Here is a 26,255-nt window from a genome sequence, read left to right as displayed (position 1 = left end):
GTAAAATTCTGCGTACACATTAAACTGTCACTAATACTACATAATACTATTACTTGTCTTTAAGTTATGGTTATCATTGTTTCATATTGAACACTAAAGAGAGTACATACCCACTTGAAGGGTCATAATAAGCCTTCATTATCTTGGGTTCTTGTTGCATCTTGTAGGTCCAGTGAGGGTGGCAGTGCCTATCAGGCTGTCTGTGTGAGAGTGAGCTGTCCAATGGAGAATTGGTCAGGTATACTCCAGCTCTGTGGTGGAAGGGGGAGTACTATTGGGGCCCATGAGGAGACTGGAGGACACAGACCACGACTTTAAGTAAGGAACATTGGTCAGTATTAGCATCATTATTAACACTAATCACTAATTTAAATACGTTTTATTAGACAGAGAAGTCTAAATAATCTCTTGTATAATCATACATTTTCAGGCTTAATTCTTGTCAATTTTACAATTACATACTTCCAGAAATCAAAGTCAATTTCTCTTATCAAAATGTTGTACGGTATGGTCAGTCATCATAGCCTATCCTGCCTTGTTGTGCATGATGAACTTACACTTGTTGCTCTCCATTTAATAGGTTCACAGGGAAGGGAAAGAGTTACCCAGACGTTAGGCTGCCCCTGGAGCGTGTGAATTGAGTGGCTGGAAACGAGGCCAATCAGACCTCCTGGGAGCTACTGTCAGAGTCCTCTGGGGTTCAGACCAAGATGGATGCAGGTTGGTGTGGGTCTAAAACAGTGCTTATGAATCATCTCTTATTCTTCTGTTCTCCCTGTATGTGCAACGCTATTGTATTGTATTCTATTCCATTCTGTGTGTAATAAGCAGTTGTTAGCATAGCATTACTAAGACAAAATAATGTTTGACTTGGTCATGTTCATTTCATTGCAGGAGTTGGCTGCTACAAACCCAAAGAAAAACATATCCTGAGGCTCAGCTCTTGATCTAAACCACATAATTAAATAGATTGGATTCAAAATAGAATGAATCTAAATCCCTATGGTCTAAACACAGAGTTGAATTTATAGGACAATGACAAATCATCATTGTTAGTGAGGAAGCACCTTTGACTTTGGACAACCATCTACATCTTAAAAGCAATACAGACAGTCCAACCAATGGCTGTAACATAAGGAGAAATGAAGATACACTTTGTTAATATTGTATATCCCATCCATTTAGAAATACACATTGCATATTATGCATTCCAAGCTATCTCCACATGCAGTATAGTAAACATGCTGTTAGATGGTTGAACCTGGTCCTCCTCTCTGACTTCCACCGACACCTCTCCTCTGGGCTGCGGTGGGTAACAAGATTAAGGTCTCAGCTCAACAACTAGCTCATTCTAGGTTCCAGGACAGATTGAATGAGCAGGTTGAGCTAAAGGACAACTCATTAATCCCAACAGAACCTCTACACTCGGAGAGGCCTCCCCCTCTACCGTCAAAACTGTTCATATACGCTGCGTGATGAGTCCTTTATGTGGTCAGGGAGTTTGTTTAGGAAAATGAGGAAAAGTAGCGTCTTCGCCTCCACTGTGTTCTATACGTTAACCCTATGAGGTTGTTGAGGTTAGGACCGCCGTCTCTGGCGACAGACTGTTGTTAGTTCCACAGAGATGTCTCTCTAGGTTTCCCTTTCATCCTCCTTCTGACAGCAGATGAAGCAGCAATAGTCCGATGAGGATTCGAGCATTCCGATTGAGATTCCAATGAGGATCTGTGATGTTAGGCTGTTCACTGATATTTCTTGTGATGGTTTTGGAATACATATTCTAGTCACTCAATAGTGGAATTTGTCCGTCTTTTAACCTAAAGATGCTTGAAGATAAAATACATTGTGGGGAAGTGTTTGTTGTGTGGGCCAAAGATTTTAGAACTTGTGAAATATGAATGGGTTACCTTAAGTTGGATATAAACACGTTGTGAACAAATGTAATGCTAACAAATTATTAACCACACTCTAGAGTATACATTTTTCAAGAACTCAAACTCACACCCATTCCATCCATCCATTGAAACCAGCTAATCTGGTTTAACTTCATTGCCTGCCAGTTGACATGTCCAGTTATTTAGCCATCGTCAGTCAATGGACTGTACCACTCAAGGGCGTAAAATGTTTACTACTTACCACAGGCGATGTGGCAATCACACAGGCACGTGTCACAGCGGGTGAACCAGCGCTTCCAGTCAGGATTCATCTTCCTGCAGTTGTCCATGCCGTAGCAGCCCTGCTTAAGAGGCCCCATGTAGGACTTAAGGGGACAGGTGGAGGAGCAGGTAGCTGTTTCTAGCTCCTTCTCAGTGATCTCCACACGGCCCTGACGACACACCCCTGGCCCAGGGAGAGAGGATGGACAGGGGTAGAGGGGATGGGGTGTGGAGGAGCAGAGACATGAGGTGGAGGTGAGAGAAGGAAAGAAAAGGTAAAGGACTTAATGTAGTACGATAGTGAGTGTACTAAAATGTGTGTTCCCTGAGGTGTTAAGGCAAAATTAATGGTGATCAATAAGCCTGTATGAACAAACAGGCTACTCACTGAGACTACTGTGAGCTGGCTACATTCACACAAACACATCAAACGCTACTTCTTCACACCTACAGGGAGTAGTGATGTGTAGTGGAGGCAAATTAGTGGGGTGTTTGATCACTATTGAACAAAATGGGCAACTCACTGAGACAGGAGGGTTTGGGGGTCCAGCCTCCATTGGATTGGCAGGCTCGGGCAGGGTCCCCCACCAATAGGAAGCCAGAGCGACAGGCGTACCGGACAACTGAGCCCACCCACCAGTCGTTCCCGTACACCATCCCGTTATAGTCCACGTCAGGCCTCCCACAGTTCACTGAACCACACAGGACAGAACAAACACCATAGAACAAGAGCAAACAGGACAAACAGAGCATGAGCAAAGTAGAGAATAATCCACATGACTAATATACTGTATGAGAAGATAAAAGGTAGTACAATGCATTTCCAATTTTAGTATACTGACAAATTCATTTCCTGCTGTTAAGGAAAATACAATTTGATGGAATTTTTATGTAATTATTGTGAATGTGCAACACTACAGTGAGAGAGCAGGGTACGGCAGATACAGGTTACACGTGTGAGTGGTACCTCTGCAAAGGGATTTATAGCCAAACCAGCAGCAGTCAGAGTCCCCACAGCGATCCTTCTTCAGTTCCTGGTGTCTCCCCTTACAACCTCCCATACAGATGGGGGCTGTGCCTGACCAGTAGGTGTCATCCACAGGTTCTGGCTCTGGAGTCACACCTGAATCAGATCAGTTCCATCAGATAATATACACCAAGTTACCTGTCAAATCTGAATGAATCATTTCAATTTCATCAGATTACATACATTCTGGAGCTGACTTAAGTCACTTTGGATAAGACAAATCGCTAAATGACTAAAATGTATGTACTGAACCAAGGGTAAACCTCACGAAAGTTAGGCACTTTCATTCAATAACCATCACGAGTAATACTGTTCTAGTAAAATATCTTACCGCTACCTTCCTCCTCCATTAACTCAGGCAGCTGTGTGAATACCCATTGTGAGGACCCCAGGAGCAGTAGCAGCAGTGAGTACAGTCTCATGGCTGCCTGTCTTCAGTCCCTCAGTAGCAGTCTCTACAAGCAGGAGAGGTAAACACCTCTCACAGCTTAGTTCTGAACCAAAGAAAAAGCATGCATGGATGTTAATGAGTTTATCTTCAAACTTCCATTTAAATCTCCATAAAAAGGCACAGAAGCATGCTTAGTAGTCTTCAGGTGTTCTGCATGATCTCTATCTGCAGAAGGGTCCAGAGATAGCGACAGAGTGAGGAAGCAGAGCACAGTGAGTGCTGCTTACACTAAGCTCCTAGGACTGGTTAATCTTTTAAACACAGCTAACAACAACCCATCCACTACTACTACCACCACCACCACAGATATAATACTGTGTGCTGTGCTTACACAGAATCATAGCATGGGTTGCAGATATATTCATGTACATTATACAGTTTTGTATGGATGTGCAATTGTAGTGTATAAGAAATGGAGGCGAGAAATAAGATATTGTTATAAGAACGGCTTTCTTGAGTGCATTGCAATAGCTGCACGACGGCTGCAGACTTACTAGAGAAAAAAGTATTGATTCCATCTCTGCCGTTGAATAGAGTGGCAACAATCAAGAGCCTCTGAACATCCCATTTCAGCCCTGTACATAGCCTCTCTGTGTCTGCCAGTCTTGTCCATCATTGGAGGAAGTGTCTGACGGGCAACAAGCCGGATGTAAGAACACCACTAAGTGGATTAGATTCTAGGCCAGAGAATGCGCTCTCTTTCACACCATGCACACACACGCAGTAAATCTATTTCTGTAGGATAATTAAGTGCAAAATATAGATAAGTATTATACACAGCGTTCTGCTTCACTTGATAGAGAATCATCAGTTCACATCTACAAGCAATGTCCTGAAATTTGCATCAAACTAAATATACAAGCTCGAAATGGTGAGTGACAGCAATGCAAAATACGATACAAGCCAATAAAAAGCACAATCTGTTTATTGCGCAGAAAAAAATACAAATGTCAAATCAAACAGCTGAGGGGTATAATAAAAAGCAGGATCAATGAGTTAGCCAGCCAACTTAGATAAACAACCAGCAATAACTATTGATTTTCTGGTTCAACACTTTATTTTACTTGAATCAATTGTGTTCCCAACACATTTTTGTTGTACCCTCAATGAGTTGAATTCGAGGAAATTCTCCAGAGCAACAACAAAATCATGTGTTGTTGGGTGTATTCGAGGACTGGAGTTGGAAAACACTGAATTAAGGCGTCCGCATGCTTCCCAGCCAAAACAATTTGGCAGAGTTAGCGCATATATTAAGATGACATTTTGTGACGTTTTTGGTTCGTTTTGGACTTCGTGAGGGTTTTTTCAGCTGTTCGGTCACAAAAACAATTCTGGAGGAAAGCCGAAGTTCGGAGCCGAAGTTCACACCCCTTTGTCTGTGATTGGTCAACAGTATGGATTCTTGAATAGTCTGTTGTCATTCAACGAGAGACGACTCATTTTCATGCACATTTTTTCCTTTGAAAAATACTGCACCAAAACCTCTTAGTTTGATGTAAAATTGCGCGACTAAGATCTCTTCGTCAAAAACATCAAAATTAATGACGGATTTCTTGAGTCATCTTAGATTAATTCTGATTAGACAAACAGTACCATTGTCGCTTTTTTTCCTCATTTTTCAAGCAAAGGTCATTTAAGGGAGTATGCGAGCACACTCATTCGGCTAGCCAAGTTTGGCTAGGTGCCAGCCGAACTGAAGCATGCTGACGCCTTTAGACCAACCCATTTCAAACGTAAAAAAAAAAAAAAATAAATAAATAAAAAATCGATATATAACAAGTTATATAAGACTACTTAGTCAGCTGGCTAACTCATTGATCCTGCTTTATAGTATATCCCTATGAAGTCCATTCAGCTCAGCTCAAAGTTGTTCATAATGCAAAACATAGCAACTGTCTTGGTCTCCAACAATGGCAGATCAGACGTTGGAAAACAACTCTTCAGTCCAAGAAATCACATCCACAAAATCAACTCCATATCTTCTGACAGAGTGCTATGAGGAGTGTGGGCCCTGCAGTGAGGGCAGCTAAGGCCAGTCCTGCTGGTTAAATCCCAATATTTAGGAGCCACTGTTCACTTCAATCCACACTATGTGAATCCTTGAAGAGTTCCCCCTCCTCATCCTCAGTAGACAGGTGTGCTCAAAAAACGGTAAAGCTCTCCCATCCTTCCCTTAGTCCTGGTACCTCTGTGCTGTGTCACTGCTCAGTATCTCAGAGGAACAAGCCATTAGATGAGCAGCATGTCTATGTGAGGGGTTGTAGTGGTTATACTACCTGCATGCCCAGCTGCTGAGCAGTGTCCTGTAGCTGCAGGATCACAGTGTCCTCCCCTGCCTGAGACGAGTCCCCCCCAGTCAAATCATAGAACACACCCTCTCCCTGCTCCCCCTCCAACAGCACCCCTCTCAGCTCCACCTGTACCTCCGTGGAGTGTGCTACTACCCTGGCATCCTCCCCAGGCCCCAGGATATCTGTCCGGGCAGCGTCCTCCCCCTCCCCCTCATGGCCCTCCGGTCTCTCTCTCATCAGTTGCTCGGTCAGCTCCACGCTCTCATAGCGGATCAGTTGCAGACGCATGAAGCCGTCCTCATGCTCCCTATACCTGGGAGAGAGAAGGAAGACGGAGGTGTTAGCCAGAAGACCAAAATGATGCCCGAACGATGCTCAAGACTTTCTCATTCACCTAGTAATGATTCTGGAGTCAAACTACTTACATTGAATGAGGCCTTGTTAATACAGACCATCTCCACATAAACATGCTGTTAGATGCAATCTCAACCACATGCACTTCAGAATTGGTTGTCCTAGTATGCTGGCTATAAATGTTACGCTTGCTGTGTTGGTACCTGAATCGGGGGTGTCCAGGGGGCCATTTGAACTGGTGCTTCTTGCGGAGGTGGGCAGTGAGGTTGTTTCCCCTAGTGAAGCACTGCTCACAGACATGACACTTGTAGCGAGCCACAAAATCTCCCTGAGTCATCAACACAAAAATCAAACATCTTAGAAAATAGGTCACGCATCGTTTTGGAATTGATCACAATTAATAGAGTTGTTTTTTCATGCCTGACTTACCATATAGAGCTGACACAAACCGTACTGGCTTCATATTGTCCTTTTCAGCACATTTCCACCAACTATGATGGACGCATAACCAGGCCAGCCCAGCACAGTGCAGCAGTGTAAAAAGGGGTAAACATTTGTAAATCTCCCTAACTCACCTCATGTACTTTCTTGTAGTGGTTCTTGATGGAGTGCAGTGAGCGTGTGGTGTAGTCACAGTTGGTGAAGTCACAGCGGTAGGCCGGCTCAGTGCTGTGGGTGTCCAGGTGTTTACGAAGGTCGATCAGGTTCTTACAGCTGTGGAGAGACACACACACCACAGGGAAGACGGGTTAGGATGGGTTCTGCCTGTACTATCGTTAACACTTTTGCACACACTAAACAGGTACTCCTTCAATATAATTCACTTTCGTAATATTGAAATGGATGGTGTTGGCTTATATTACTGACCGGGAGTCCTGGGCATTACCTAAGTATTTGTCTAATTTATTAACCTACCTGTACTCGCAGTATTCACAGCTGTAAGGCTTCTCGTTGCTATGGCGGAACTTTATGTGGTTCCGCAGTGATGAGGGGGACGGGCAGGTCATGTCACACAATGGACACTTGTAGTGATTTACTAACAGCAGAGAAGGAGAGAGAAGAAGAAAAAAAAGATACAGATCAGAGCACAGTACTACTAGGCATCAAACGACAGCAACGTGTAATAGAAATACAAAAGGGAGTTCAAGGGACTGACCATGATTCCTCATGTGGTCCCTCAGTAGTCTCTCCGTTGCAAAGCGTTTGGAGCAGTGGGAGCACTGGAACCTCTGGCCTAGGAGAGACAAGGGACCACAGACACACAGTTACGGTCAGTCATTAAGTAAATGTGTTACTGGGTTATACTCCACAGTGTTAGCAAAGCCATTAATCCAATCCACCCCGGACCTTCCCCCTCTCACCCTCGATGGTGGTCTGCCGTCTGATGTGGTCAAAGAACTTGGTGTTGTTGGCGAACATCCCTCCACAGATTGGGCAGGCCACCACCTTCTCCCCAGTGTGGCTCCGCAGGTGCTCCCGCAGCTTAAACCGCCCTTTAAACATGGCCTCGCAGTCTGGAGAAAAGTCAAGGGAAAATAAGTACGGGTGATACTCTCAGTAGCAGTTACACTCTGGTTCCAGGTCACATGACATCGGCAATAACCTGCTTTTACCTATTTTATCCACCCGCAATTCCAAAAGAATCAAAAGCCCCACATCCTTCAATTGAAACATACAGACACCTCTGTTTCTCCTGAAAAGTTGTAAACTAGCCTGTGTTATTCACTGCTGCCATTTGTACAGGGGTCAGTGGACTCACCCTTCCAGCCACAGCGCACCAAGAGCTCCTTATCAGCAGAGGGTACATCCATACACATACTATGCATCTCCACATGGCGGTAGAACCACTCTGGGTTGGCAAGGGAGGGTTGCTGCAATCACATACACACAAAAACATGTTGCTCTCATAGTAATGAACTTATTAAGACCAACAAATGTGTGAAAACTTCACCACTTAAACTGATATGCTTAAAAATCGGTCCACTTGAATAGATTTGAGCCCATCTAAATGAAAGAGTTGTGTGTGTGTGTTTTCGTGCCGGACTGTTCACGTCCCTGGTCTATGCCCGGCTTAATGCTATGTCTGTCTGTCCACAAGCTTCACATCTAAGCTATATATAACCCACACCAACAGTGTCTCACCTCACATTGCTCCCACTGGCAGATGAAGTTGTCTGTGATGTCAGGCACGATGTTGCGGTTGTGGAGGCCAATGGTGCAGGTACCGATGCCGGGCTGGGCCTTGAGTACCCCCTGGCCCCACTGCTTCAGCTTGGTGTGGTAACAGTGGAAATAGACGTGGCGCTTAAACTCCTCAGCATTCTCCACAGAGCAGAACCCACAATCTTTCCATAGACAGCTGTGCTCCTCTAGTGACATAAAACGAACAAGATACATGCACATGGCATTGTACAACATGAGTGTCTTCCACAATAGCCTTTGATAGCTACTTTATCTCAAATAAAATGAAAGGTTTGACTTTTCCTCTCTTATGTATTGCATCTCTCACACAGAGCGTCACTCCACGTCGGAGGTACAGTGGCTGTGAAAAGAGAGTAATCCATGCTCCCCTTGCCCGCTCACCAAATGAGTAATTTCCCCCGTCCTCTATGTCCAGCGCCTTGAGGTGACCCTCCACATGCTCGCAGAACTCCTGCATCCGATCGAACGACTCTTGGCAGGACCCCCACTCACACGCCAACTCCAGTGGCGAGTCCTCTTTTCTCGCCCGTTTGCTTGCAGGAGGCATCGAATCTCACACTATTACGTTCACATGAACGGTCGTGTCTAACACGCAAAAAGCTAACCTTATACGGAAACGAAAACGTCCTTCCCAACAAACGGTAGCTAAACTAGGAATTAGCAAATTAGCTAACTAACGGCAGTAGTATCCACGTGTGACAACGTTATGATATCGTGTTGAAAAGTAATGTAGCTAGCAAAAAAACGATTTTAATGAAAAATCGAAAACACAATGGCTCAATTATTTAGACTAGAAAGAATAACCAAATATACAATTGAACTAGCTAACCTGGATGTTGTTAGACAAATGTTTCGCGATGAGTTACTGAGCTCCTATCAGAAATCTTCTCCTTCTTCTTCGTTGGAATTGGGTTGGCCGATCGCATTCTACTTTCAAGGTGCATACATCGCCAGCTACTGTACTGGAGTGTAAGGCTAGTCGAGGCCTAACTACATTAAATTCTCCTGTTCCACTACACCACTTCCCTCCCGTTTCCTCCCCCCACTTAGTGGCGACCCATCATTCAGGGCAGGTGGGGCGTTTTGAGGCCCACATTTTCAGCAAAAATAAATAAAACCAAAAACACGTCACATATCAGTTTGCAAACCATGTAAAAAATGATATATATCATTGAGTTAATAAAACCATTTTTGTTTTCTTGAGTAAGGTAGCTCCAAAATGCAGGTGTTTCAGCCAAGCTCAGTGCTTTCTGTGGTGGTGGGGCAAGCCAGCAGAAAATACAGAGCGTTGCGCCATGATTGGCTCAGTGCTCTGTCACTCATGGGGACACTACGTCACCTCGAAGTCTAAGGGTAAACTATGGAAATTCTAGCCCTTTGGGTGCTGCCATAGAGTTACATTTGAAGTGTCCATCCAAGAAGGCTCACGGTCATTGATAAAGAAGGCTCACGGTCGTTATATGATAAAATGAAGTCAAATCATGTTATATGTACAGTAGCTTTGATTGGACTGAACATGTCAACATCATACTTTCAAAATCTTAGAGATATGTACAGTTGAAGTAGGAATTTTACATACACTTAGGTTGGAGACATTAAAACTCGTTTTTCAACCACTCCACAAATTTCTGGTTAACAATCTATAGTTCTGGCAAGTCGGTTAGGACATCTACTTTGTGCATGACACAAGTAATTTTTCCAACAATTGTTTACAGATGGATTATTTCACTTATAATTCACTGTACCACAATTCCAGTGGGTCAGAAGTTTACAAACACTAAGTTGACTGTGCTTTTAAACAGTTTCGAGAATTCCAGAAAATGATGTCATGGCTTTAGAAGTTTCTGATAGGCTAATTGACATCATTTGAGTGAATTGGAGGTGTAACTGTGGATCTATTTCAAGGCCTACCTTCAAACTCAGTGCCTCTTTGCTTGACATCATGGAAAAATCAAAAGAAATCAGCCAAGACCTCAGAAAAAAAATGGTAGACCTCGACAAATCTGGTTCATCCTTGGGAGCAATTTCCAAACGCCTGAAGGTACCACATTCATCTGTACAAACAACAGTACGCAAGTATAAACACCATGGGACCACACAGCGGTCATACCGCTCAAGAAGGAGATGCGTTCTGTCTCCTAGAGATGAGTGCAAATCAATCCCAGAACAACAGCAAAAGGCCTTGTAAAGATGCTGGAGGAAAGAGGTACAAAAGTATCTATATCCACAGTAAAACGAGTCCTATATCCACATAACCTGAAAGGCCGCTCAGCAAGGAAGAAGCCACTGCTCCAAAACCGCCATAAAAAAGCCAGACTACGGTTTGCAACTGCACATGGGGAAAAAGATTGTACTTTTTGGAGAAATGTCCTCTGGTCTGATGAAACAAAAATAGACCTGTTTGGCCATAATGACCATCGTTATGTTTGGAGGAAAAAGGGGGAGGCTTGCAAGCCGAAGAACACCACCTTCAACTGTACGTAGCGTTAGAAATAAGGTTCATGAAATCCTTCATATATTTGCCATTTCTCAGACTCACTTAGATCATTCATTTGATGATACAGCAGTAGCAACACATCCTGTCTCTTCTGTAGAAGAGACAGAAATGCTTATGGGGGAGGTGTTGCTGTATATATTCAGAGCCATATCCCTGTAATGCTGACAGAAGATCTTATGTCAAGTGTTATTGAAGTCTTGTGCTTTCAGGTTCACCTGGCACATCTAAAGCCTTTGCACTTATTGTAAGAGTAGGGGTGTTAACCCTGGTGTCCTGGCTAAATTCCCAATCTGGCCCTCATAACATCAAGGCCACCTAATCATCCCCAGCTTACAATTGGCTCATTCATCCCCCTCTCCCCTGAAACTATTCCCCAGGTTGTTGCTGTAAATGAGAATGTGTTCTCAGTCAACTTACCTGGTAAAATAAACAAATGCCAGCGCTTAGCAAAATGTTTGAAAAAATTGTGTTTGACCAAATACAATGCTATTTCTCGGTAAAAAAAATTAACAACAGACTTTCAGCATGCTTATAGAGAAGGGCACTCAACATGTACTGCAATGACACAAATGACTGATGATTGGTTGACAAATGTGATAATAAAAAGATTGTGGGAGATGTACTGTTAGATCGTGGATTCAGAGCTATCTATCTAATAGATCTCAGATAGTTTTCTTTAATGGAAGCATCTCTAATGTTAAACATGTAAATTGTTGTGTACCGCAGGGCAGCTCTCTAGGCCATCTACTCTTTTCTATAATTTTTTTTTTACCAAAGACCTGCCACTGGCATTAAACGAAGCATGTGTGTTCATGTATGCCGATGACTCAACCGTATACGCATCAGCAACCACAGCTAATGAAGTCATTTAAACCCTTAACAAAGAGTTGCAAGCTGTTTTGGAATGGGTGGCCAGTAATAAACTGGTCCTGAACATCTCTAAAACTAAGAGCATTGTGTTTGGTACAAATCATTCCTTAAGTTCTAGACTTCAGCTGAATCTGGTAATGAATGGTGTGGCTGTTGAACAAGTTGAGGAGACTCAATTACTTGGTTTTACCTTAGATTGTAAACTGTCATGGTCAAAACATACTGTCGATTCAATGATTGTAAAGATGGGGATTGGTCTGTTCGTAATAAAGAGAGGCTCTGCTTTTTTGACACTACACTCCACAATGCAAGTCCTGCAGACTCTAGTTTTATATTTTATCAGACATGCAACCAGGGGTCTTTTCACAGTCCCCAGGTTCAGAACAAATTCAAGGAAACGTACAGTATTATAAAGAGTCATGAGTGCATGGAACTCCCTTCCATCTTATATAGCGCAAGTGAACAGCAGACCTGGTTTCAAAAAAACAAATAAAGCAACACCTCATGGCACAAGTCCTCTCCACCATGTGATCTACTTGTTGTGTGTATGTACTGACATGTATGTGTAACTGATAGATGCACACACACTACATTTTAATATTCTGAAATATGTAAATTGTAAAGTATTTTGTCTGTAATGTCTTTTTCGTTATGTGTCGGACCCCAGTAAGACTAGCTGTCGCTAATGGGGATTCTAATACATCAAATCAAAATCACATAGATTCTAATTTTAAATGTAATTTCACCAACCATGCTGTTGGTGGCGGTGACGCACCATCCTCTCTGGCACAATTCAACCTGTCTGAGCTCATATGTCTCACAGTGTCTGTGGCATGAGACGGTATCTGCTGGAGCCAGACCCTATTGGGACCGCCTACCTGTCTGCCTTTCGGACAACGACTCCCAGTGTCCCAAAGCCCAGACTATGTTAGGGCGGAGTCAAAACCATCTCGCCATTATATACAGTATTTCCAAAGACAGTACCAAAGATTTTAACTAACCCAAGATGGACCACAGCCTGTCGTTTCAAATGGGAACAAATTATTCATATTGGGCAGAACAAGCAAGGAGCGGTGCAGAGCCAAGCACGAGCTAGCGAGATCCTATTGGCGGTTCTAGCATGTATTTGCTTATTTTCATTAGGGAACACCTACTCTGTGAAGTGAGCATGTGCAATAACTAAATTCGCCCTTGCATTCCTAAACAACGCAATTTTTTACAACTTTGGAAAAGGGTAAAAATCTACGAACTGTCCACTCTGTTCGTAACCAATTTGAGTTTTGGGAACAGAAAACTGTGTTGAGATAAAATCTCTTCTGCACTGTTCAACCAATTCAGTAAATGTAGAGGATGAGTTAAACTGGAGTGTCGCCAAAGATGATCTATTACATTGACAAGATAGTCAAGTGACCACTCTTACAATGGAAATAAATGTCCTCAAATATGGAAGGCAGGCGGGAAGGAGGATAGAGGCGAGATCAGGTAGGACCTTTCTAGCCAATGAGAGGGCAGATATGTGTAACGATGTGCGCTGAGAGTCAGGAAACAAGTTCAGGGAGTGAGTGTTTTAATAAATAAACGCAACATAATACAAAACAAGGACCACTAACAGCACACAGACAAGAAACAGAAACATTAACGCCTGGGGAAGGAACCAAAGGGAGTGACATATATAGGGAAGGTATTCAGGGAGGTGATGGAGTCCAGGTGAGTCTAACGATGGTGACAGGTGTGCGCCATAATGAGCAGCCTGGTGACCTAGAGGCCGGAGAGGGAGCACACGTGACAGTAACCCCTCCCCGACGCGCAGCTCCGGCCGCAGGACACCGACAAAAATGACAATCCCAGGGATCAGGAGCGGACCGGTCACTCCTGCTAATGCGCGGGAACCTGTCGCCGGCTGGGGCGCAGGAACCGCAGCGCAGGAACCAAAAGCGGAAGTTTTTGGATGGTTATTGCTATCCGGGATCCTTGGAACAGTCCTACCCTAAAGCCTAACCTTAACCATAACCCTTACCTAACCCAAACCTTAACCATTGAAAATGTCTACTTCAATGGGGTAATATCAGCGGTATGTTGTCATTCAGCCACGACTCGGTGAAACATAAGATATTACAGTTTTTAATGTCCCGTTGGAGGGTGGACGGTCGTGCTCGGTTTTTGTAGTCAGCAGTCTCTTTCATGCGTTGCTTTGCACGTTGATCAGTGTCACGTTGCTTGGTGTTTGGTGCAAAGTGAGGCATTGTGGGAAGTGTAGTGCAGAGTTTTCTTCCAAACATCAGCTCTGCTGGGGTTTGTTGAGTAGTTCGGTGAGGGGTTGCGTGGTCGTTTCTCAGAAAACTGTAGAGATTTTGTTTCCAAGGTTATCCTACAGAATTTGTGGCGGTGACAGTTTTCTTGAGTGTTCGCATGAAGCGTTCTGCTTCGGCATTAGCTCTCGGCCAGTAAGGTGTTATTGAAGGGAGGTCCATTGTCCGTTTTTACAATCGCAGGTACTCCAAAGGAGGAGAAAACTTTGTCAAGTTTGGGAATGACAGAAGTGGCAGATGTGGACTTTACGATTTCAGTTTCCAGACACCTTGAGTATTCGTCGACAACTACAAGTAGGTAGTCACCCGATAGGAAAGGACTGCAGAAATTGACTGATACTTCTAGCCATGGACCTTTGGGTAGTTTCGACATAGACAGTAGTTCCATATGATTTTCTACAGTGGCAGCTTGACATGGAATTCAGTGTGAAATTGCTTTTTCCACCATGTCATCTATACCTGGAAACCAAACCTTCTCTCTCAGTAGCTGTTTTGTTTTCACAATGCCAAGATGTCGTGTGTGAGCTAGGTTGATTGTTTTTTCTTGGAGAGAGATTGGAAGAACGAGCAGTGTTCCTCTCAGAATGACGTTTGCTTGTGTATTGATTGTTAGTTCATGTTTCATGCAAAAGAGTGCTTTTAATGTTTGGAAATCAGCATCTTGTGTGTCATGTGGTGAATCTTTCCAGGTTCCTGTGGACAATAGGCGCATCACCTCTGTAGAGCTGAGCCTTTTCTTTGTTTCTTCTCACACCTCTTCTAAAGTCATCACTTTGGGAACTGTGTTGTCAATGATAACGTTCACATATTCCTGCCATGTGAGAGGTTCTTTGTGGGGTTTCCTTTGCGATGGGATGCCTTGACATGGTCTGTGATGACCGTGAAGTGAGCTCTGTAGAGAAACAAGTGAAAGTTTTCGCATGAACAGATGATCGCCAAAGCTTCTCTTTTGGTTTGTGAGTAGCGCTGGTCAACCTCTGAGAGCGCTCGGCTGGCATATGTAATGATATGGGCGTCTTTGTCACTTGTAGGGTTGTGCTGACTTAGTATGGCACCTAAACCAATTGGGCTGTCGTCAACTAACAGTGTCGACCTCTTGGCTGGGTCAAAGTAGGCTGTCGTCGTGTGCTTCATCAGACGTGTTCTTCATTTTTTTCATCGCAGACTGATGCTGTGGTCCCCCCCAGATGCGATCTTTTCTTGGGAGCTCGCGAAGAGGCTGTGCGGTTGTTGCAAAGTCTGGTATGAATCGTGAGCACTATTGTGTCATGCCCAGGGGACTGCGAACTTCCGAGGCGCTTGCAGATTCTGTATGGCTTAGATTTTCTTTGGATCTGCGGGAAATGCCTTGCTCTGAGAAAACATAGCCATAAAAACTCAAGTGTTGTTTTGCTGTATTTACATTTTCCTTTGTTCAGCGTGAGATTTTTTTCTCTCTCAATCTCTGAAACACAGCTTTAAGACTTGCGTTGTGTTCATCTTGAGATCTAGGATGTCATCACTCATGTTTCTCACGTTGGGAATGCTTTGTAGCACTTGCTTTATTGCTTTATTGCATTTTGAAACACATCGGCAGCTGAATTTATGCCAAAGTTCAGTCTGGTGTATCTCTAGAGGCCAGTATGCGTAGTGAAGGTTGTGATGTACCTTGAGACTGGATGTAACTTGGATTTTTAGTGTGTCAAGCTGCTGTTGAACTTTTTCTCTCATGTGAAAAGGAATCCTCCTGTGTGGTTGTACTGCTGGTTGCACTGTGTCATCAATGTGCAGCTTGACTTGAAAGTCTTTGAGTTTTCCTATATCTTAGAAGAGGTCCTGGTATTCATTGGTAAGCTGGCTTATGAATGAACCATCAGCTGGTTCACTTGGAGTGGATAGAGAGTTGATTATTTTTAGAAGTCCAAGGTCTGTAGTAGTGAGCCAGAGTCACCTTTGGATTACATAGAAAGTGGTATCTACCATCTTAGTCTTAGAGCGGACTGGCGCTGTGAATTGTCCTCTCAGTGGAAGTGGTTCGGATGGGCCATAAGCAAAGATGTTTGCCTTGGCCTGTTTTAAATCACAGCTGGGCATTAACTTGTCATATGTGACATCATCAACAATGTTAACACTTGCTCCCGAATCAATAATAACATCCACAGTTGTGTTCATAATGGTAACTTGGATGTGTGGTTGCGACGGTTTCTTTCTTATACACATAAGCATCATCATGAGCTTGGCGAGATGTCTTGTGTTTTTGTCTTATTGTCATCATGTGACTGCACTTTATGCACTTTGTGTTTCGGATGCCGTTGGGTTAGTTTTTCAGCAACTGGAGGAGTGGACTCTGTGGTTTGTGACCTACAGCATTTTAGAAAGTGATTCAACTTCCACATCCTTACCATTTTTTTTTCACCTTGCAGGGCAGTTTGTTTGTCCTCTGTCGTGTGGGAATTTTCCTCTGCGGTTATTGCATGTTCTGTTTTGACGTTTGTCACTTTCATTTATGTAGCCCTGGCTTTTGTTATATTTTTTTATTTTGTACAGCGCACACTGAAAGTTATTTTTGTGATTTTGATTGAACATTCTCCATGCCTGCAGCTTGTTTATCCGACATCTTGTGCACTGCCTGTATCAAGTAGTTGTTGGAGAGCCATTGAACCACCCTTTAGCGCCACCCAGCGGAGGAACGAGGAACTGCAGCTTATTATTATCTGTGGCTTTATTTCTTTATCAACGTTTGCAAACTCGCATGTGGATGCTAGATCTCAATCTTGTGTGGTAAGCGTCCAAAGTTTCGTTTTCATTTTGTCTTGCTTGTCTGAAAACATATGTTTCATATTCTGTGTTGACTATTGGACCTAAATATGCATTGAGCTGTATCATAGTCATCAGCTGCTCTGGTATCTTGCTGTGTGTCAAATATATCGTACACATCCGACCCTGCATAGTGTAACAGTAATGTCCTTGTCCTTTCTGTTATCCGCGATGTCTAATCCCACTAGAACATTGTTGAATATGTTCATCCATTTTTTCCACGTCGAGCCGATTGAGCTGGGTTCTGTGTGCACATCAAACATCGGAATGTTCGGTAAATTAGCCACCCTGGTATTGTACAGTAATGTACAATGTTAGCTGGCTAATTCCGACGTTAGCTAGGCTCAGTTTACTCACATAGGCACGTAGTTCGTCCTGTAAATTGCATTCTTCTCTTGTGCGTTTCACTCGTCGCCAATTGTAACATGCACAGTTGTTCATTTTGCTTATGTTTATAAGAACTGAGGTCGGGGCATTCGTATACTTTAGTTTAACTTTACTCATAAGTATGCTGGCATTACATAGTTCACATGGCATATAACTCTCACTGTCTGTCTATTGTAAAACATGGAACTGGAATCCCACAGTACCAATACACGGACTGGATTATCGCATAATGTTCACTACATTACACCTGTTACTTTATTTGGCACCTAGGCAGTTACTATAGTCATTGATTTATTTAACTTAACATAGCCTTGCAGTCCACCTTGTTGGTATTTTGTACCAATTACCATCTCTGTACAAAGGCATGGTCTTCAAGCAATGGAAGATGGCAAAGCATTTAATAATTGGACTTGGCTCTTTTCTAGACACCCAAAGCTCATTACAGTGTAAAGGGAAACTCACCAACCTAACTCTACTTACACACTCTTTATTTGTATTTTATTGGCCCATCCACCCCCCTCTTCAGAGGACAAAAGTAACTTTTCTACATTTTAGTTTTTTTACATATATTTTAATGACAAAGTGAAAACATTTTTTAGTAATGTTTGCAAATTTAGTGCAAATAAAAAACAGAAATTACAAAAGTATTTAGACCCTTTGCTATGAGACTTGAAATTGAGCTCAGGTGCATCCTGTTTCCATTGATCATCCTTTAGATGTTTCTACAACTTGATTGGAGTCCACCTGTGGTAAATTAAATTAATTGGACATGATTTGGTAGGGCAGCAGGTAGCCTAGTGGTTACAGTGTTGGGCCAGTAACTGAAAGGTTGCTGGATCGACTCCCCGAGCTGACAAGGTAAAAATCTGTCGTTCTGCCCCTAAACAAGGCAGTGCCCCGGTAGGCCGTCATTGTAAATAAGAATGTGTTCTTAACTGACTTGCCTAGTTAAATAAAGTGAACATTTTTGGGAAAACACCTGTCTATATAAGGTCCCACAGTTGACAGAGCATGTCAGTGCAAAAGTCAAGCCATGAGGTCGAAGAAATTGTCCGTAGAGCTCCGAGACAGGATTGTGTTGAGGCACAGATCTGGGGAAGGGTACCAAAAGATGTATGCAGCATTGAAGGCCACCAAGAACAAACTTCTTCCATTATTAAATAGAAGAAGTTTGCAACCACCAAGACTCTTCCTACTGCTAGCCGCTCGGCCAAACTGAGCAATCGGTGGAGAAGGGCTCCGACAGAGATGGCTGCCTCGCTTTTAGTCCTTAGGAAACTTTGCAGTATTTAGTTTTTTTATGTATAATTTCTTACATTGTGAGCCCAGAAAATCTTAAGTGTAATTACATACAGCCGGGAAGAACTATTGGATATCGGAGTGACCTCAACTTACCAGCACTACGACCAGGAATACGACTTTCCCGAAGTGGATCCTTTGTCCGCACCACCCAGGGCATTTGAACTGATCCCAGAGGCCGACCCAAAACAACGTTGCCAGAGAAGAGGAATATGGAGCGGTCTTCTTGTCAGACTTCATAGGCGCATACACCACCCATCGCTTCCTAGTATATTACTCGCTAATGTCCAGTCCTTAGATAACAAGGTCAACGAAATTAGGGCAAGTGTTGCTTTCCAGAGAGACATCAGGGATTGTAACATACTCTGTTTCACGGAAACATGGCTCTCTCAGGACATGCTGTCGGGGTCGATAAAGCCACCATGGTTCTCGGTGTGTCGCGCCGACAGGAATTAACATCTCTCCGGGAAGAAGAAGGGCTGGGGTGTATGTTTCATGATTAACGACTCATGGTGTAATTGTAACAACATACAGGAACTCAAGTCCTTTTGTTCACCTGACCTAGAATTCTTCACAATCAAATGCCCACCGTATTATCTCCCAAGAGAATTCTCTGTTGTTATTGGCACAGCCGCGTATATCCCCTCTCAAGCCGATACCACGACGGCCCTCAAGGAACTTTACTGGATTTTATGCAAACTGGAAACCATATATCCTGAGGCTGCATTTATTGTAGTTGGGGACTTTAACAAAGCTAATTTGAGATCAAGGCTACCTAAATTCTATCAGCATATCGTCTGTAGCACTCGCGCTGGAAAAATGCTGGACCACTGTTACTTTAACTTGCGTGATGCATACAAGGCCCTACCCCGCCCTCCTTTTGGCAAATCTGACCACGACTCCATTTTGCTCCTCCCTTCCTATAGGCAGAAACTCAAACAGGAAGCACCCGTGCTAAGGACTATTCAACACTGGTCTGACCAATCGGAATCCACGCTTGAAGATTGTTTTGATCACGCGGATTGGGATATGTTCTGGGTAGCCTCAGAAAATAATATTGACGTATATGCTGATTCGGTGAGTGAGTTTATAAGGAAGTGTATAGGAGATGTTGTACCCACTGTGACTATTAAAACCTACCCTAACCAGAAACCGTGGATAGATGGCGGCATTCGCGCAAAACTGAAAGCGCGAACCACCGCATTTAACCAATATGGCCGAATACAAACAGTGTAGTTATTCCCTCCGCATGGCAATCAAACAAGCAAAATGTGAGTATAGAGACAAAGTGGAGTCGCAATTGGCTCAGACACAAGACGCATGTGGTAGGGTCTACAGGCAATCACAGACTACAAATGGAAAACCAGCCACGTCACGGACACTGACGTCTTGCTTCCAGACAAACTAAACACCTTATTTGTCCCGCTTTGAGGATAATACAATGCCACCGACGCTGCCCGCTACCAAAGACTGTGGGCTCTCCTTCTCCGTGGCTGACGTGAGTAAGACATTTAAACGTGTTAACCCTCGAAAGGCTGCTGGCCCAGACGGCATCCCTAGCTGCATCCCCAGAGCATGCACAGACCAGCTGGCTGGTGTGTTTACGGACATATTCAATCTCTCCCTATCCCAGATTGTTGTCCCCACATGCTTCAAGATGGCCACCTTTGTTCCTGTACCCAAGAATGCGAAGGTAACTGAACTGAATTACTATCGCCCAGGAGCACTCACTTCTGCCATCATGTGCTTTGATATTGTGCTTTGAGAGACTAGTCAAGGATCATATCACCTCCACCTTACCTGTCACCCTAGACCCACTTCAATTTACATACCGCCCCAATAGGTCCACAGACGATGCAATCGCCATCACACTGCACACTGCCCTATCCCATCTGGACAAAATGAATACCTATGTAAGAAAGCTGTTCATTGACTACAGCTCAGCATTCAACACCATAGTACCCTCCAAGCTCATCATTAAGCTTGAGGCCCTGGGTCTCAACCCCGCCCTTTGCAATTGGGTCCTGGACTTCCTGAAACAACATCTCCACTTCGCTGATCCTCAACACTGAGGCCCCACAAGGGTGCGTGCTCAGCCCCCTCCTATACTCCCTGTACAACCATGACTGTGTGGCCATGCACACCTCCAACTCAATCATCAAGTTTGCAGACGACACAACAGTACTAGGCTTGATTACCAACAACGACGAGACAGCCTACAGGGAGGAGGTGAGGGCTCTCGGAGTGTGGTGTCAGGAAAATAACCTCTCACTCAACGTCAACAAAACAAAGGAGATGATCGTGGAAACAGGAGAGGGAGCACCCCCCGATCCACTTCGATGGGACAGCAGTGGAGAAGGTGGAAAGTGTTAAGTTCCTCTGTGTACACATCACAGACAAACTAAAATGGTCCACCCACACAGACAGTGTGGTGAATAAGGCGCAACAGCGCCTCTTCAACCTCAGGAGTCTGAAGAAATTTGGCTTGTCACCTAAAACCCTCACAAACTTTTACAAATGCACAATTAAAAGCATCCTGTCGGGCTGTATCACCGCCTGGTACGGCAACTGCACCGCCCACAACCGCAGGGCTCTCCAGAGGGTGATGCGGTCTGCACAACGCATCACCAGGGGCAAACTACCTGCCCTCCAGGACACCTACAGCACCCGATGTCACAAGAAGGCCAAAAAGATCATCAAGGACAACGACCAACCGAGCCACTGCCTGTTCACCCCGCTACCATCCAGAAGGCGAGGTCAGTACAGGTGCATCAAAGCTGGGACAGAGAGACTGAAAAACAGCTTCTATCTCAAGGCCATCAGACTGTTAAACAGCCATCACTAGCACAGAGTCTGCTGCAGACTTGAAATCATTGGTCACTTTAATAAATGGATCACTAGTCACTTTAATAATGCCACTTTAATAATGTTTACATATCTTGCATTACTCATCTTATATGTATATACTGTATTCTATGCTATCTATTGCGTCTTAGCCTATGCAGCTCTGTCATTGCTCATCCATATATTTATATATTCCTATTCCATTCCTTTGCTTAGATTTGTGTGTATTAGGTATCTGTTGTGGAATTGTTCGATATTACTTGTTAGATATTACTGCACTGTCGGAACTAGAAGCACAAGCATTTCGCTACACTCAGAGCCGGGCGGCACCATACGTTCACTACGCAAGTTGCGTTGGGCCCCGCAAAATACGCAAGGGCTCCGCCTCCCCCTCGTGTCATTGCAGGTGTCAATGTTTACAACTTCGATGAGAGGATGAAGCGGAACTATCCTTCTGGTCACGAAAAGTGAAGAAAAAAAAACATAATGAGAGTGAATTGCGGGAACAATCAGTTAAACGTGTGTTCTCTCCTCTCCAAGTTTGATGTCAGCAAATAATAGTAACGTTAAGTTGATGTGCTAGCTTGCAGTGTATCTCTGTCTGTCTGTCTTGCTAACCTAGCTCGGCAGTGCATCTCTTGGTCTGTCTGTGTCTTGCGAAATGAAACTCGCGCTTTCCAGCAGCAACCTCTGTGGGGACCAGTCCAGACAATATATGAGCGTGATGGCACTCCTCATAGGCGCACATCATTTTAAAACAAGACAATGATTATCTAGTCTCTCAGTCAAGGTTTTGTTACAGCTCTGGACTGATGCAAGATGGAAAGCAATGGATTGACATTGACTATTGATTTATACATTGAATTCAAAATGTTGATTAGCTGGGCATACTGGGCAATATGGATGCACATTTATCAGTAAATAATAACCACCAAGTATTCAGCCAAGCCATAGTATAAATAGTATTTCATATTTGAAAATGTATAAAAGGACATCTGGGGGAGCCAGTTTGAATGGGCCTGATGCAGCTGATTAAATTAATAGTAGTATTGTTGTCTATAATTTACAGGTGCTATGCTTAAGTTTGTCAGTAGAGGAGATGCTGGATCATCGGCCAGTACAAGAACAGACTCAGTTAATCCACATCCAGCCTCAGCCAGTACTAACACAGACCCAATACAGCCGTCTTCAGCAAAGACTAACACAGACCCAGTATAGCCGGCTTCAGCAAATACTAACACAGACCCAGTACAGCCAGCTTCAGCGAATACTAACACAGACCCAGTACTGGCAGATTCAGCAAGTACTAACACAGACCCAATACAGCCATCTTCAGCAAGTACTAACACAGACCCAGGTGAAGTACAGGCAGCCTCAGCCAGTACTAGCACAACCAGAGGTGTTCAGCCAGCATCAGCTACAAGTAGATCAGACCCTAATTTAACAGTTGCTGCTCCACCAAATGACCCAGCAGATTGGCCCCCAGTCTTAACAGACTATATGAGGACTGAGTTAGTGCACAGAGGTCCGTTCAAACCAGGACTGGATTTTTCTTACCCGAAAGACAAGTCCAGAAGAGGTTTCCTTCAGGCTTATTGCAGTGTTGGGTTATATTTTATTAAACTAGATGTGTTGCATAGCATATGAATACATTAATGTTAAACATAATAGGTTTGTATTGTATTAACATAGAATAGACGTGACTAACTGGAGGGTTGCTGGACAGCTAGGGTGTAGGCTGAGTAGACTCGTGACACACACACACACACACTGCCTGGTTGTGGAACCACTCAAGGACATGTGTACGTGGGGGACTGGTAGAATGGAAGATAGCTGTAGCACAAAAGCAGAAACTGTCCTAACTGTAGCATAAAAGCAGACACTGTCCTTGGGTGTCTGACTCTCGGGTACACACACAAAGATAAGCTAGAAGACAACTATGCTTGGCAACAGTGATGCGCCAGGAGGCTGGGACCAGCCTGCACGCCAACGATAGGCTGAGTAAGTCTAAACCACACTCAGCCTCTACTCTGACAGGCCGGCTCTGAAGCAGGAACTATCTCTGTCAGAGTATTAAAGAAGAACTTTGGGTGTGACAGTTAGTTCTCTGTCTGCCCTGCGTGGTGTCACAGTGAGCCCGTATATATGAACATCATATTTACCATTTATATATCATTGAATTAATTAAAGTACAAAGAAATCAGAAGTTACTCTGTGCTGACTATTTTGTTCTAATACCAGATTCGAATTGACGCAACCTAACAAGAGACAGCTGTCAAATGGGGAAAAGATTACCAGGAGCTGGCTTTCATACTCAATCAAAAACAACGCTGTGTATTGTTTTTGCTGTAAGCTTATTTTCTACAAAAGACTACAAATTAATAAAGGAAGGCGTGAATGACTGGTCAAATATCAACGGCACTCTGAAACACCATGAGGGTAGTCCTGAACACACAACCAATATGATTAAATGGAAAACTTGATTGGCACCTAAGTCGGGGACAGACTCTTGACCAGATACAAATGACAATTTTGGAGGCTGAAAGAAAGAGATGGTGGGATGTACTTACACGTTTAATAAGTATCACCCAGTCTCTGGCTGAAAGAAACCTAGCATTCAGGGGTTCAGACAAACTCTTCCAACTAGATAATGGAAACTTCCTAAGAGGTTGAATTACTGGCAAAATTTTACCCCATTATGGAAAATCATTTTTTTTTCAGCAAAATTAAAGATGTTGAGAAACATGCTCATTACTTTGGGAAGTGTGCACAGAATGAGCTGATACAGATTGTGAGTGACAAGATTCTGGAAGCAATAGTGACTCAAAGTACTTCTCCATTATCTTGGACTGTACACCTAACATTAGTCACCAGGAGCAAATGTCCATTATTCTGAGAAGCGTGGCTTTAAAGGGAAAGCCAGAGATCAAGGAGCACTTCCTTGGCTTTGTGAATGTTGAAGTTACAACAGGCTTCAATCTGTTCACTGTCATCTTAGATAAGCTGAACGAGCTGAAGATTCCATTTGAAGATTGCAGAGGGCAAGCTTATGATAATGGGGCCAGCATGAAGGGCAAGCACCAGGAGTACAAGCCAGACTGCTGAAAAAAATCCCAGAGCTGTGTTCATCCCATGTAGAGCACATACTCTAAACCTTGTCATTGCAGATGCTGCCAAATCTTCAAAAGATACAGTTGGGTTTTTTGGGCAAAGCACTTCACCTTATTTTCAGCTGGCACACAAAGATGGAGTGTTTTGAAGAAACACTTGAACATAACCGTGAAGTCATGGAGTGACACAAGATGGGAGAGTAGGCTCCAAAGTGTTCATGCAATCGGGTATCAGGCTTCTGAGGTTCGGGAGGCATTACTGGAAGCCAGACAGACGATCAACGATCCTGTGGCCAAAGTGGAGGCACGAGCACTTGCAGAGGAAGTTGGGTCCTACCGCCTCTTGATTTGCTGTGTCGTATGGTGTGAGATACAGACAATGACCAACAAGGTGAACGAGCTCCTCTAATCCCCCTCAATGCAGTTGGATATCGCAGTGAATTTAATCTCAAATGCAAAGGTCTCCCTCACTACATACGTACCAGGAAACTGGATTTTCTGAGGCCCAGACAACAGCCAAAAGCATTTGTGAAGAAATGAATGTGGAGGCTGTTCTGAAAGAGAGAGACTGAGAAACAGCAAGAAGCTCATGATGAACCAGTGACTGACGCACTGAAAAACCTTTAAGTCAAGTACTTCAACATTGTGGTCGACTCTGCTGTGACATCCATGGATGAGAGATTTGAAACACTCAACCAGGTGAAAACCAAATATGGAGTGCTGCTGAACTTCAGCACTGCCTCAGATGTCCAGTGAATCTTTAAAGGGCTCACTGCATGGAAGTTGAAAACACTCTAACCTTCAGAGATGACTGTGACATCAGTGGAATGGATCTGGCACACGAGATTCAGAATTGACCTGATCTGCCTTCAGATAAGATGACTGCCTTTGAGCTGCTTTATTTTCTCTGTGAGAAAAACCTGGAGGAACTCTATCCTAACCTTTGGATAGCCCTAAGAATTGCAGTCACCCTACCAGTAACAGTAGCATCGGCAGAGAGGAGCTTTTCCAAATGAAAGCTCATCAAAAGCTACCTGAGGTCTTCCATGTCACAGGAACGTTTGAGTGGCCTGGCCATCATGACGTGGGGAAACACATCTCCTATGATGACATCATTGATGATTTTACCTCAAGAAAGTGCAGAAGAGGAATATTTTGATGGTAAGATTTTAATTCAAACATTCAAATGTTTACACACTTAGTAACATTTTAAGATTGTATGTCGGAAGTGCTTTTGTGTAAATGACTGCTTAACTATGTGACATACTTTCTCAATATCTTCCACACAGTCCAGATAGACTGGTGCCCATGCGGATGCTGAAAATGCCCAGGCTGTAGAGGGAACCAAAGCTAATCACACAGCTGTATAGGTTTTATTTAACTTTGAGACCTATACCTGCAGCCATAGACTATAGACTTATGTTTACATTGTATTGACAAAGCTGATTGTATAATATTGTGAGGACTGGACTAATTACCAGGCAGCAGAGCCAAAGCTCAGTGTGACATTTAAATCTTTTCTACATTTGATATTTTCTACAATTTCTTATTTATGTTAATATTCACTTATCTTAAGATTCTATAGAAAATATTCTATTCAATAAATATTGTGTGTTTATACCTCATTCTGCTCTGTATAGACAGATGGAGCAAACTGTTTTA

The 26,255-nt window shown here is 43.5% G+C and overlaps 2 protein-coding genes across 3 annotated transcripts; both read right to left on the bottom strand.

Moving 5' to 3' along the window:
- Nucleotides 1-350: 350 nt before the first annotated feature.
- On the bottom strand, nucleotides 351-4,465 carry si:ch211-117m20.4 (inactive serine protease PAMR1). Of its 2 annotated transcripts, none has more exons than XM_029701713.1 (5): nucleotides 3,515-4,465; nucleotides 3,124-3,279; nucleotides 2,681-2,848; nucleotides 2,137-2,340; nucleotides 351-1,826 (listed from the first exon to the last, which is right to left on the bottom strand). In XM_029701713.1, exons 1-5 carry the CDS (start codon nucleotides 3,603-3,605, stop codon nucleotides 1,813-1,815), a joined length of 633 nt encoding a protein of 210 aa, XP_029557573.1. In that variant the 5' UTR covers nucleotides 3,606-4,465; the 3' UTR covers nucleotides 351-1,812. The 2 variants fall into 2 exon arrangements, with proteins under 2 accessions (XP_029557573.1, XP_029557572.1); XM_029701712.1 differs by having other exon boundaries at nucleotides 351-693.
- Nucleotides 4,466-4,542: 77 nt separating this feature from the next.
- hinfp (histone H4 transcription factor) lies at nucleotides 4,543-9,574 on the bottom strand. The gene is made up of 9 exons (XM_029701711.1): nucleotides 8,863-9,574; nucleotides 8,422-8,648; nucleotides 8,039-8,150; nucleotides 7,641-7,793; nucleotides 7,436-7,513; nucleotides 7,195-7,315; nucleotides 6,855-6,993; nucleotides 6,483-6,607; nucleotides 4,543-6,238 (listed from the first exon to the last, which is right to left on the bottom strand). The coding sequence occupies exons 1-9, from the start codon at nucleotides 9,026-9,028 to the stop codon at nucleotides 5,902-5,904; spliced, it is 1,458 nt and encodes a 485-aa protein (XP_029557571.1). The 5' UTR covers nucleotides 9,029-9,574; the 3' UTR covers nucleotides 4,543-5,901.
- Between the last annotated feature and the right edge of the window lie 16,681 nt (nucleotides 9,575-26,255).

This window comes from Salmo trutta, chromosome 19 (assembly GCF_901001165.1).
Source record: "Salmo trutta chromosome 19, fSalTru1.1, whole genome shotgun sequence".
NCBI classification, from domain to species: domain Eukaryota; kingdom Metazoa; phylum Chordata; class Actinopteri; order Salmoniformes; family Salmonidae; genus Salmo; species Salmo trutta.
The sequence above is the reverse complement of the archived record's forward strand: the minus strand, read 5'-3'. Positions and strand labels throughout refer to the sequence as shown.

What these genes read in the sequence shown, in the direction of transcription:
- si:ch211-117m20.4 (XM_029701712.1), bottom strand. Translation starts at nt 3,605, where the DNA reads ATGAGACTGTACTCACTGCTGCTACTGCTCCTGGGGTCCTCACAATGG. An exon ending in AATGGAGGAGGAAGGTAGCG is followed by an intron (nt 3,280 to 3,514) that starts GTAAGATATTTT and finishes GATCTGATTCAG; the next exon opens with GTGTGACTCCAGAGCCAGAA. An exon ending in CCCCAAACCCTCCTGTCTCA is followed by an intron (nt 2,341 to 2,680) that starts GTGAGTTGCCCA and finishes TCCCTGGGCCAG; the next exon opens with GGGTGTGTCGTCAGGGCCGT.
- hinfp (XM_029701711.1), bottom strand. Translation starts at nt 9,028, where the DNA reads ATGCCTCCTGCAAGCAAACGGGCGAGAAAAGAGGACTCGCCACTGGAG. An exon ending in GGACCACATGAGGAATCATG is followed by an intron (nt 7,316 to 7,435) that starts GTCAGTCCCTTG and finishes CTCTGCTGTTAG; the next exon opens with TAAATCACTACAAGTGTCCA. An exon ending in ACTACAAGAAAGTACATGAG is followed by an intron (nt 6,608 to 6,854) that starts GTGAGTTAGGGA and finishes TTGATGACTCAG; the next exon opens with GGAGATTTTGTGGCTCGCTA.